The sequence below is a fragment of the Sarcophilus harrisii genome, chromosome 5, assembly GCF_902635505.1.
Source record: "Sarcophilus harrisii chromosome 5, mSarHar1.11, whole genome shotgun sequence".
NCBI classification, from domain to species: domain Eukaryota; kingdom Metazoa; phylum Chordata; class Mammalia; order Dasyuromorphia; family Dasyuridae; genus Sarcophilus; species Sarcophilus harrisii.
In genome coordinates, this window is record NC_045430.1 from 277280021 (window position 1) to 277293205 (window position 13185).

The following is a 13185-nucleotide window of genomic DNA, read 5'->3' on the forward strand; positions in this document are numbered from 1 at the left end:
TTAACCAATCCCTGAGCCAGAATCCATAGTTTGAAAACTCCAGTCATTGATGATCCCAACTTAACCCAAAGATTTCTTCTTTACCACTAAATCTGCCTCCTTGCCATTCCCATTGCTTTTGTTTCTGTCCCCAGGGTCAAGCAGAACAAGACTAATCCCCCTTCATATCCTATCATATCTCTTCCACACTCAATATTTCCCTTTCCTTAAATTGACTCTTCTATGAAATGAACTCAAGATCCTTCACTCTCTTAGCTGTGCCTTCTCTGGCTACTATATAATTGATTCACAATACTCTTAAATTCTGCCAACTTCCATGGCCCAAACTGAGTAGAACACACCAGCTGTGCTCTGAGTAGGGGGGAGGACTGAAGCACTGCTTCATTTTTCATCCTGGACATTGAAGACTTCTTAATTTAGCCTCCAATGACAAGAACTGCCTCAGTGACAAAGCATACTCCAGAATATGGTTTGCCCAGGGATCATAAATGTTTTAATTTTCAAAACTGCTTCCATTCAGCAAATATTTATTAAGGCACATACTATGTGCTTTAAGGAACTAAGGGACAATATGAATCAAATTGACTTTTCAAAAGCTTTTGCTGAACACAGACATAGATATAAGGAAATAGATGTGCAACCGATAGTCTGGATTGGCTTTTCTGCCAATGAATAATAGTTTTTCAATTATGATGTATATTTATATGACTCATGATAGACTATATAGGAACTGAAGGCTAATAGACTACTTGGCAATACTGAGTTTTATGAAGATCCTGACTTATTAGGAGACTTGTAAAACCAGTAAAATGGCATTGCATAGTATAAAGTTTAATATATGGCTTCAGAAAATCTTTGGAGGAGTGGGAAGGAGAAGCACTAGAGAAAGGCTAGATGATTTTAGTGGCCTGAAAACTCCATAGAAGTGAGTCATCACTGGGATATGATGGCCACCAAAGTCCCAAATCACATAACTTGCTTTAATGGAGGTTAGATGTCCAAATCTAGAGAAATGATGCTCCTATGGTACACTGCCTTTGGCAAATTTCATCTTGATGCATTTTGTTTTGAGGGGCACAGTTTGAGAAGGCCTATTGACAAGCTAGTAGAGGGTCCCCAGGATGGTAAAGGAAATTATGCTTTATGAGAATCAATTGAAGGAACTGAAGAAGTTGAACCTATAGAAAACTAAAAGGGCTCCTTATGGGAAACCAAGGCTAATTATAAAATACTCTGTCTTTTAAAGTTCTTCATAACCTACTTTTCTAGTATCGTTACTCCCTATTTCCTCCTCGTCCTCTGTGAGCTAGTGACACTGACCTTCTTGCTGCTGCTCACACATGACATTCATAGCTGGACATTTTTTTCTGACTATTCCCCATTCCTGGAGTTCTCTTCCTCTTCATTTCCACCTCCTGTTTCATGAATTATATCTTTAACTCAGTGTCTGGTACATAGTAGGAATATATTAAATTCTTCTTGATTGATTAATAAAATAGGTGACATCAAGAGATGTCCTAGAGAGGCTAGAACTAAGGCAAAAGTGGTAAAGAGGCAATTTTGCACTTGATTAAAAACCATTCCTTCAATTTCTAAATATTTAAAACTGGAATGTGCTAATTTAGGAGGAAAAAAGCTTCTCCTCTTGAAGCAGAGGATGGAGGGACACTTGTGAGGTCTGGGCAGAAGAGAAAATCAGCTGGAAATGGGTCAGAGTTAACATGGTAGACAGTGTCCAATAGAATGCATTCTTACAGGTTTATTACAATTATGGAATGAAGGAAAAAATACCTCTGATGAATTGTCAGACCTAAGAATTACCAAAGTTGAGGCCGATGATTTCTCAACTTTCTTTGCTTTTCTCCGCCATCATACAGTATTCATCTTGGCCATATCTGTCTACTTTCTTATTTCCTCCTTGGTGATCTCACATAAGCAACCCACTTTTCATGCATCAAATGCTCACCCCCTCATACCTTTCAAACCCCTTTGATCCATTTAAGGCTTATTGAATATTGGTATTTGAATCTCTGACATTTAACATAATATTGTTTCGTGTTTATTTTTTGTCTATAAATATGCAAACACGTATGTGAGTGTGGCTCATTTTCTATGTCTGTGTTGTTTACCTCTTGCACAATATATAAACTCCTTGAGATCAGGAATTGTGTATATATTTTTTTATCTCCCAGTGCTTTACAAATTGCCTGGTACCCAATAGGTACCCAATAAATGCTTGTTGATTACTGAATGACTCTGTTAGGAAGTCACTGGTTTCTACATTTTGACTGAGATGGCTAGTTGACTCAGGCTAAGACCTTTTCAATTCAGTTTAAGGGAAGTGCAAATTGTTTAATTTAGCTGGCTTTTAAAAAATTCTCCATCTGCCGTCCCCTGGGGCTCAGGGTAGTGCTCAGCTAAGTAAATAGCCACAAGGCCTTTATAATGTTCTTTTCTAGAATCCTTACTCCCTATTTCCCTCCACGTCCTCTATAACATGGGCCTCCTTGTTGCTGCTCGTACATGATGGGACATTCTCTCTGACTGTTCCCTATAGCTGCGCTTCCCTTCCTCATCATCTCCACCTCCTGTTTCATAAATTGCATTTTTAGCCCTATGTCTGATATTGAATAGGTTTATAATAGATTCTTCTTGATTGATTAAGAAAATGGGTGACACAGAGAGATGTCCTAGAGAGGACAGAAGTAGAGCAGAGGTGGGAAGAGGCTGCCCTCAATGAGAGAGATGGTAGAATACTTTCTGGAGTTTTTATAATTTGTAAGTTTGCCAAGTTTTTCATTAATTGAGGGGAAGGCATCAACTATTGTTGTATTATCCATACATCTTGCCTTCTAGCTCTTCTTTACCATAGAAAACCATGTCCTGAAAACCCTCAAATAAACAAATAAAAAGAGAGGCTTGTGCCTGGTCAACATACCTGATAGGCATCCACCACCAAGTTGTTGAGGTTTGCTGCTTTTGATTCAATTTGGCCAGCCACGGTGCCAGGTAAGAGGGGCAGGAGATCCTGTAACAACACACACATACACATGGCTATATGAGGATAATCTGTGATGGGTTCCTGAGCACCTGTGGGGCATTTCCTGAGTGTCTGGTGCTGGGCTAGGCAGAGATCTGGGGACCTCAGACCATTATGCCAGGAACTCAGAATTGAGTTGGGAAAATAGGACATTCAAATAATTCATGAACATGATCAGATTACCGATACACCTGTTTTTATTTTGCCCAAGATCTATGATGTTGTTGGAGTCATTGGGAGGCTTTTTGATTTCTTCCCTGAATAAATACCATATCCCAAATCTGATTACTTGTCAGGGGGGTGTGTTTGGGAATGAATGAATGAACAAGTACTTCCCTGGTATGTATTGTGTATAAAGCATTGTGCTAAAGAAAGGAGACGACTTGAATGGACAAAGAGACTGCAGTAAAATGACCAACTTGACCATAATAGAAGTAGGAGTCTCCAAACTCTGAGCAGCAGCCAGGTAGTGAAGTAGACAGAACACTGGGAGATCTAGTTCACATACTGCCCCATTCACTACTGTCTGACCCTAGGGAAGTGAGTTACTTAACTCTGAGCCTCATTTTTTCATCTATAAACTGAGTGATTAGACTTGATGGCTATTAAGGTCCTTTCCAGTTTTGTCTGGTTCTATGATTATTTTTTTCTCCCATCAAGAAGGAGGAAAGCAGGGTATGGAGGCCACAATAATTATTGGAAAACCAAGTTAAATTAGTGGGCTAAGGGGTACCTACGTAGGAAATTCATTGCTATGAAGAAAGATGAAGCCAAAAGATCACCTCCTCACAGGCTAACTTATCTGGTCTCAGCTTAGAAAGCAGAAGATGATGCCATATTCCAGATCTGGACCTTGCCCTGGCCACACCTCTGAAATGTGTCTATTGACAGCTCTGATGTGCTCTGGACCTCACTTTTTGTAATTGTAAAATGAAGGATTTGAACTAGATGGCTCTAGGATCCCAGAGAAGTAAAGTAAAAGTCAATTGTACATGAATAGTAGTTGTAGTGGCCAGTGAGGATGGTGGTACTGTATGACCACCTGACCCAGTGACTCTATCCCAGTAATTTCTACAGGGCTGGTAGCTTTTCTGGCCCTAAGATATAAGAAATAAAATATCATGGAAGGTAGAGATTTTCAGAAATATGTGAGGGTAAATGGCATCAGAAGCTGCTGAGGTCATGGAAGGTAGACAGTTTCAGTAAGGTACTGAAGAAAAAAGGTAGATTTGGGGGTGTTTCTGGATCATACTTTGTACCTTGATGCCTTTTCCTCAAAGACACACTGAATAACTCATTGTATATTACTTGCATTTTCTCTATTTGCACTGCTCTGTTAAAGACAGGGACTTTGTCCTCAAAGGAGTGCAAGAAAAAAAGATAAGCCACTGAGAACTGGGGAAGTTATACTCAGTGATCCTATAATCTGATTTCTTCATTTTAGAAATGAACATTAGCAAGATTAGGGAAGATTAGCCTAAAGTCACAGTCATAATGATAGGAGAGTCACATTCTGAACTCAGCTCTTCTGGTAGCAAATCAAAGGCTGTTTGTACTATGTCACTCTCATTCACACCTCTGAAGCACACGTCAAGTGTGTTCTCTCACTACTACGTAGCTTCCTCAGGGTATCCCAACTCATCTGAGATCATCCTTTGGCAAAGAATCTAGCGGAGGAAGAATTAATTTGGGACATGCTCCTAGTGAATCTTGGTTTGGTACAAGACTCATCCCAAACTGTGTTAGTGAAAACGAGTTGAAATTTCTAGGGTATGCCATAATTGGATCTAGTCAGATTAAGCCATATTCTTAGAGTTATCTCCCCATCAGATTGTATGGTCTAGACCAACAAGGACAAGGACTGAGAATAAGAATTAAAAAGGTAAAGCATGAAACCATTGGTTATCCAGTTCACAAAATTCTTCTCAGTATGAACTCCCTTTGAAGTGGCCCTTATTATCTTGGAAATCAGAATAGTAAAATGCTGAGAGTGTAGGATGTAGAACCTAAAGAACTGAGTTCAAATTCTGGATCCTTCACTTAATACCTTTGGAATTATGGACAAATCATGTCACTTTTTGGGGTCTCCATTTCCCCACTTGTAACAGGAGGGTGTTAATATAAGTGACCTTCAACTTTATTTCTAGCCTTAAATTTGTGATGCCATGGTTGCTATTTTGAATTTGTAGATAATGATGAAGAGAAAGAGGACATGGAGGAATCATCTGACCCCAGTCTTTCTCGATATATTCTTTTGTAGTATATACTAGCAAATGTGATGAATGACTTAAGGAGGGTCAAAAATGGAACCGGCAATATGCAGATTCTCATTTGTGGTTCCAAAGAATTTCTTCATTTCAGAAATACCACTAATTTGATACATGAATAAAATTTCAAAAGCAAAAACATTTCAGAATTTTCCTACCTTGTACCAATGAAACTGTTTTCCTTGGACTGCAAAAATAACATTAATATTGTTGTCTATTAATTTTTCTGCAAGTTGACCCAGTGAGGGATGCTCCTGTAAGACAGAAGGGAATAGAAGACACATTAAGGAAATGGGCCTCAGGCCTATGGTTCACATTAAATTGGACTCTAGATTTGGAACTAGAGCCCTTAATGAAATGAATGGTTATTGGAAAGAGATCATGGATAGCCATCAAAATAGAAAAACAAACTGGATGAAAATGTCTGTTACCAAAATTTTAACTCAGTTGGCTTTTCAGCCCATTCACTAAGTTATTCTATCAGTATCAATATTTTTATAAATAATAACAGGAATTAATAGAAAGAGAACTGAAGACTGGAACTTTTGGAACTGTGCATTTTGGAACTGTGCAGTGCTTTCAGTGATTCCAACCTGTTCTCTGACAAAAAGTCCTGCTTTTTAGCATTGGTATTCTCCTACTATTGTCTTATAACTAACAAAAGAGTATTATGAAATTTGAAGAATCACAACTTTAGTAACTGAAAACCCCCTCCACCCACCAAAATGAGCATGTCCTAAGTAGTCAAGGGTCCAAAAAGACTTGGATAAAAATCACACAGTTTTTTGACCACTACTATTAGAGGGAGAACCCACACCAATGAGATACAGATTCCCAGTAATAGTGAACTGGCAATGGATTCTCAATCTTTCCTGAGAACATTACAGTTTACACATCATTTCCTTCCCACCATCTGTTATTTAAGTTGAAGAACTGAGATAGAGGGAGGTGATCTAATTTGCCAAAGGTAGTCTAGCTGTAGTGTCCCAACTAGCTCTTTGGAAGATCTGAGGACCTGCCTTGATCTTAATGGAGGAGTGAAGTATGCAGGAGAGCCGCCAGGATGGTCAAAGATGGAGTCTCTCCTTATTTCCAGGCGTCTCAGCTCTTAAATACCTGAGTATGATTACATCATTACAGCACACTAATCATGTGCCAACTAGAGAACCATTATCTCATCAATCACACTGAGCGAGTGCAAACTATAAGAACTCTGTTAATCATATATAAATGCCTCTTGCTGTAAGTATCCCTTGTTTCAAGTAGAACAGAGGTGGTCATACCCTCCTGGATTCCTCAGGAAGGATAAGAGCACCAAAGGGAGTGATCACACCCTCCTTGACTTCTCAGGAAGGGTGAGAGCACCAAAGGGTATGATCACACTCTCCTTGACTTCTCAGGAAGGATGAGAGAACCAAAGAGAGGTGGAGAGCCAAACCAGACATTGTCAGCAGGATCCCTTTGAGCTAAAGGGTCTTATGCCTTACTCAGAGTTCCCCCTACTATCTATGACCCTCTACATCTAGCTAATAATCCATAAAGCTGAGTCATATATACCCAGGTTTTCTGCCACCAAATCCAAAATGTTTTAAATATGTAAGAGCTATTGTATATATGTTTGCTGAATTGAATTATATTTCTCTATCTCTTTCTATCCTTTGGCTGGAACTCTGACCACATGGTCCTACCTGACTGCTCTCATGCAGTAGTACAGCACAGTGCTCAACATAAATGATATTATTTTACCTTTTTTTTTACAGAGTTGTTATGAACCCAGTTCATCTTGTGATTAAGATTTCTGTCACTAACATGATTCAAACTCAAATCAAATTTCAGTCATAAGTCATTGCAGGATAAGGGTGATTAAAAAACATTGCAGATTTTTACTTACAGCTTCTATCTGTGGCTCACATAAAAAAGTGCCATCTATCTGGATAGCCACCTATCCTGTGATAGATGGTTGTAGGGAGTGCATGGTGAGGGATCTCCCTCTCTCAGTTCAGAGTCGTACCTTCTCTGCAATTTAGTCTTTTTAAAAATAGTATTTTACTTTGCCAAACACATGCAAAGATAGTTTTCAACATTCACTTTTGCCAAACTTTGTGTTTCATAATTTTCTCCCTCTCTAAGACAGCAAGCAATCTGATATAGGCTAAACATGTAGAATTCTTGCAAACATATTTCCATATCCATTATGCTAGGGAAGAAAAATCAAATCAAAAGGGGAAAAAAAGAAAAAAAAATCCAAGTAAACAAAAGCAACAAAAAGGTGAAAATCCTATGTTTTGATCTACATTCACTCTCCATAGCTCTCTCTCTATGGATGAGGATGGTACTTTCCATCAGAGTCTATTGGAATTTCTGCAACTTTAAGAGTTGCCTGCAATCTTTAAGCAAAGCAGATATCCCCAGGATCATACAAATGTTATGAGTCAAGATCTGAATTTCAATCTTCCTAACATTCAGGTTAGCTTTCTATCCACTACTCTATCCTGCTTCTCCAAAAATACATGTGAAAAACAAACAAGCTCAACTGTGTTAATTATGTGACTATATATAATACTTCTTTCCTGCTTCCAGGGCTTATTCCGATGAAAAAAATCAAATCAATATCATTTATTTGTTTTGGGTAGGGGCAGCAATTTCAAATGTCAGAAAGAAACATCACTTGGCCTAGTCACTGCTACTGAAAATTAACCATGGAGCCACTTTTATTGATGAAGTTAGCTCCTAGAAATAAAGAACTGCAAACTGCAGATATAAATAGCTGTTTCATGCCAATTAAGTAGCTGATTAGACACATCTTTTAGCCTTGCACCCAATGGAATCGATGTCAAATGAGTACATCGAAGTCGCTTAACAAGCAACATGCCTAAGGTTGAGTAAATCTAATTGGAGTTTGAATTTTTTAAGCTCACAACTACTTATTGAATATGTTTGGTTTGCAAAATTGGAACACATTTTGCCAAACATTGCCCCCCCCCACCCTAATTCTTAATTTTTAAACTCATGTGAATTTGAAGGGAAATTTAATCCATATGTTTTTAACTTGTTTACATTTAACTCATCATAACATTGGTTTTAAAGGAGGTACGCACGATTTAAGCAGCCTTCTGGGGCTTATTAATGCTCCCTCCTCTACTGCCCTTACAAACAGGAAATCACATTGACCAAGGACGCATCAACTCCATCTTGAAAAGCACTTGTCTGGTCAGCAGATTAGGAAAAGAGGTTCAGTTGAGTTTCCAAACTTGGCAAGACGGATCCCCTGAACCCCTGAGGGGAGGGTGGGAATGGATGAAATGTTTTAATAGAAAATTCCAAGTATATTGGGAGAGATTTTCTCTTTCATTACAAACTTAGAACAGATGTTTCAATAAGCCACTGTTGACAACCAAATGGTGGATGAATTGCCATGACAGAAGCCCCCTTCTTCTTCATGCAGCCTACTATCATTACCGCCTTTTATCTTTCCTGTCTCCCCTTTCACTAGCCAAGAGAAAATCCTCCCTCTTGACTAGCAGGCCAGGTCGAGTGACATCATTACTCTCCCAGTCCACTCTCCCCCTCAAACTAACCTACTACAGACTGTTTTTTTAAACTTGGAAAATAATTAAAAGTGATAATACGTATTTCAGGGGCAGCAGGGAGTAGTGAAAGGGATGGGTTCAGACAGTTGGTAATTACTTAAGGGTAAAAGACTGACTCCTCTGCTATTTCTCTTCTTCACTCACACTTTCTCAGAGACCTGTGGGAAGCAACTCATAAAAGTCTGAGAATAAGGGGAGGGAAAAATGATTCATGAGGAGCAACGTCGGGCATAGAGATAGTTGAGAGGAGGGAGGAAGGACAGACTTTTCATACCTGGCACACCATGGTATATGGGAAAAGTGGAGGAAATCGGTGTATATTTTGATAAAAGGAGATTCATAAACTAAATTTGTAATAGCACCAAAAATCACATTTAATAAGTGTGAAAAATCAAATGCCATTGTAAGATTAGAAAATCAACTTGAACCAAGCAGAACCTCTACCTTCTGTAAATTATTTTATATTCTATAATAAGAGAACATAATTTTAGACTTTTATCTGAAGAAGAAACTCGCTTCTTGACACAGTCAATAAAGGCATTATTGACTAAAGTATTTAATTGGGTTGACTGATTTCAAGGGAGGTCACATGATTTATACACAATCAATACAATTCACCAGATATTTATGCAGGGCCTATCATGGGAAACAAAGAGACTTCAAGGAGGAGAGAACCATAAATACTAGAGATATCAAGAAACATCCTGAATGAGAGTGGACGCTTTAGCTGTATCAATTATGTGCACTGGTTAGACATTGGTGATCAGCAGGGATACAAATGGTCCTGAATCTCAAGAAGTTTACAATGTGGTGAGAGTGGTAGGCAAAAATAGTAGAACACAAAGAAGAATACGAGAAAGGCAAAATAATATTAGATAACAAAGCAGGAAAGCTCACTCTCCACTAGGGGACTAGAAAAGACTTTGGGGAGGAAGTAGAAGGATTTCAACAGATAGACATATAAAATGTCTAAAACACACAGTATTTGAAGGAAATTTTTGAAGGGAAAATTTGTGATTTCATGTTTAAACTGTAGTGTTGGTATTTTGACCAAAAAAAAGAGATAGATCTGAATTCCTTTTTAAAAATCAAGTAAGAGATTTATTTTTGGCTTCTTGTTTGAAACATTTCACATTTAGAATAATAATAAACCAAATAATGTAAATAATTCTCAACTTGGGAGTTATTCTAAGTTAATGTGTAATAGATTTCTAAAACTATATTTCAGATGTTCAGAGATTAAACTTTACTATAGAATCTTTTAAAGATAATTTGCTCTCTTAGAAAAAAAATTAATTACTTATTGTGAATTCATTTTTTCATGTCGGATATTTTGTGCCTTCTATAAATTTAAGAGTTGTTATTTTTATATTCGGAACGTTAAATGGTTGCAATACTTCTTGTATCCTTTGCCAATTTAAACAATTTGGCAAACTTTACAAAGTAAGAAAAGCATATCAATGCTTTTGAACATGAGTAAATATGGGGATTGACGAAAACAAGAAAAACTGGAAGACAGCTTGCAATTCTGTTCAGTGGAAACCTATGGAAGCTTGAAGACAAGTAAATGGCATGAATTAATTCTGGAAAGGTAGAATGGCCACACAGATAGGTGAGGAGTTTTACTCTGAGGATAAGGAGATTAGAATTTAGTATATGGACAGTAGGGAGCCACTGGAAATTTCTTAGTAAGGGAGCACCACAGAAATTTGCATTAGGAAGATTTTCATTTGGCAACCATATGAAGGATGGATTGTAGAAATGAGAGACTGGTTTCAGAGAACTAGATCAGAGACCTCTCAGAGAACAGAGAACAGGAGGCTTTGGCAATAGCTCAGAATAGGAATGAGGTCCTGAGATAAGACAGTGGCAATGTGAGTGGAGATGAAGGAGAAAGCAGCTGCAGGCAGAATCCTGCAATCATCTATTTTCCCCGATTTGCATTGATTTTGTTTTTGTTTGAGTTCCAGAAGCACAAAGGGTAGTGGAAAGGAGCCAGTTTAAGCATAAGAAACCTGACAGGCATCCTACTGAACTTCATAGTTCACAAACTTTGACAAACCATACAGTGGATTTTAATGCTCAGTAATAAAAGACTGCAGTAATGGAAAAGCAGAATTTTAGTGCTGCAAGTGCTTTTCCTTCATTTTATGAGTGACAAAAGTGAGCCTCAAAATGTAAGTAACTTTCCCAAGGTCATACACTCTGGCTGTTGGCACATTTTGGACTTGAACATAGTCACTTGACTCCCAGCCCAGTGTTCTTATTCCAATACTCTGCTTCCTAATTTCAATTTGGGTCATTTCCCCTCAAATTGGTTAGACTAAAGGCAGAACACAGCTATATTCTTACCTTAAAGCAGGCTTCTTTGTGAGCCTGGCTCTGACTTGGATACAATGGTGATTCTTTGAGTTTATTGATAGAAATACAACCAGCACTGAAGCACATTGATGAGATCAAGGATGGTAAATACCAGAAAATGTTTGAGTCAATGTTTGTGAATAAATGAATGAGTCTCTAGCTCAGCATCCTCTATGATCATTTAATCAATTATGATATCTGATGATAATTGATTATTTTAACAGTGGTCCCCAGCTAGAAGGGGATCCTTGAATACTAAGCAAAATTATGTTTTTTAAGGTAGGAATATATACTAAAATCTTCACAAGATTTTTCAACTAAGATTGAACTGAAAAGGTATCCTAATTAATAACGAATTAGTTAGAAAACTCAGTTAAGTAGAACATTCCCTTTCTTCAGCATTCTGAATAACTATGTGCTTTTTTTTTTTTGGTCAAGCTCATGGAATACATTGTTCTCACTCATAGGTACATAGTACCATAGATTGAGAATTCAACTACTCTGTATATTTATACAATATTATTCTAAAGGAAATGTAAGGCCATCATCAATATTATTGGAAAACCTTCCCTTCTCCCCTCCACTACCCCTGTTCTTGTTATTAAAATAAAAGAGTCATAGTTGCATGAATTACCTGGCTGACTTTCTCAGAAATAAGAACTTCCATGTAAAGTTTGAAAAGGGCTATTTCTCTAAAACTATTACACAGCTTTATGAAACAAACACTTCTGATATTATTATTCTAATTTTACAGATAAGGAAACTGAGACTTGGTGAGGCCAAGTGACTTTTTCATGTCCACAGGTTAAGCGTCAGAGAGAAGACTTGAACCCATGTCTTCTTGTGCCAGTTTACTCTGGCCTCTGCCTCCTACTCTGTGCTATTTGGGTATCCTTCAGACTGAGCTAGTCTTATTAAAATGGCTCAAATATCTTCTTGGAATCATGGTTTAAAGTCCATATGCTAGAATTTCATGGACTAAGAAGCTTAATTAGATTTCTGAAAAGTACACGAAGTACAAGAGGTAAAAGAAAGAGCCCATGGATTTCAACTGAGAATCTTCAGTCCAGCTTTTGAGTTAATCAAGATTCTCCTCCTTCCCTTTTCTTGTTGAGCCCTAACTCTTCCCTTTCCTTCTTTTTTCTTCCCTTCCCTTCTCTTCCCTTCCCTTCTTTCTTTCCTTCCTTCTCCTTTCCTTCCTTCCTTCCTTCCTTCCTTCCTTCCTTCCTTCCTTCCTTCCTTCCTTCCTTCCTTCCTTCCTTCCTTCCATTCCTCCCAGCTAGGAATCAAAAAAACAAATTCAAACCTGAACTCCCTTTAAAACTTTCTATTAGCAGAAAGTAGATCATTATTTTCAATTGTAGATGGAGAAAGTGAGGCAGAGTGAAGTCATATAACCCAACTTATTCATGGTGGTATAACCAGGGTCAGAAGCAGGATTTTTGAGTGAGATCCTGAAATACACAGTCACAGACTGAAATTCCTTTAAAATTTTAACTTTTACAAATTTCCTGAGAGTTAATTTGCTTTAGAAATTAGAAGAATAATTTGGAGAAGAAAAGAAACTTGTTCCTAACTAAAGCTCATTAATAAGCGTCAGTCTGGAGACGTGCTGGTGAGCTCCTCAGGATCAGAAGCTGCTTTGGATGCCTGGGCCCTGGCCCAGTACCAGTCTTGCCCAGTCTCAGCAGGACGAAATGAATATGGAGCTTGAGAATTTCCACCTCTGGACTATTTGGAACAGCCAGGTAAATCATATCAGAAATGACCTTTAAATAGACTGGGTCTCAGTGTAATAGCCAAAATTAATCTGTTTCCTGGAACCTGGGTGTGCCAGAACTCAAATAGCAATTAGGTAAGGATGGCAGAGATGTATATCTGTGTACATGCTGGGACTCATAAGACAGAGAGTAAAAGAGAAATCCAC

The 13185-nt window shown here is 38.0% G+C and overlaps 1 protein-coding gene and 1 long non-coding RNA gene across 4 annotated transcripts in view; one reads left to right on the forward strand and one right to left on the reverse strand.

The window, feature by feature from the left end:
• LOC116419619 overlaps positions 1-13185 on the forward strand; it is a 151910-nt gene that overhangs the window by 132107 nt on the left and 6618 nt on the right. The gene's annotated exons all lie outside the window — the stretch shown is intronic.
• ITGB8 (integrin subunit beta 8) overlaps positions 1-13185 on the reverse strand; it is a 106104-nt gene that overhangs the window by 25108 nt on the left and 67811 nt on the right. For all 3 annotated transcript variants that reach the window (XM_031940655.1, XM_031940654.1, XM_031940656.1), the window contains exons 7-8: positions 5466-5561; positions 2939-3028 (exon numbers count right to left, since the gene is read on the reverse strand). In XM_031940655.1, coding sequence (XP_031796515.1) covers positions 2939-3028; positions 5466-5561 — 186 coding nt within the window. The remainder of the gene's footprint in view (positions 1-2938; positions 3029-5465; positions 5562-13185) is intronic.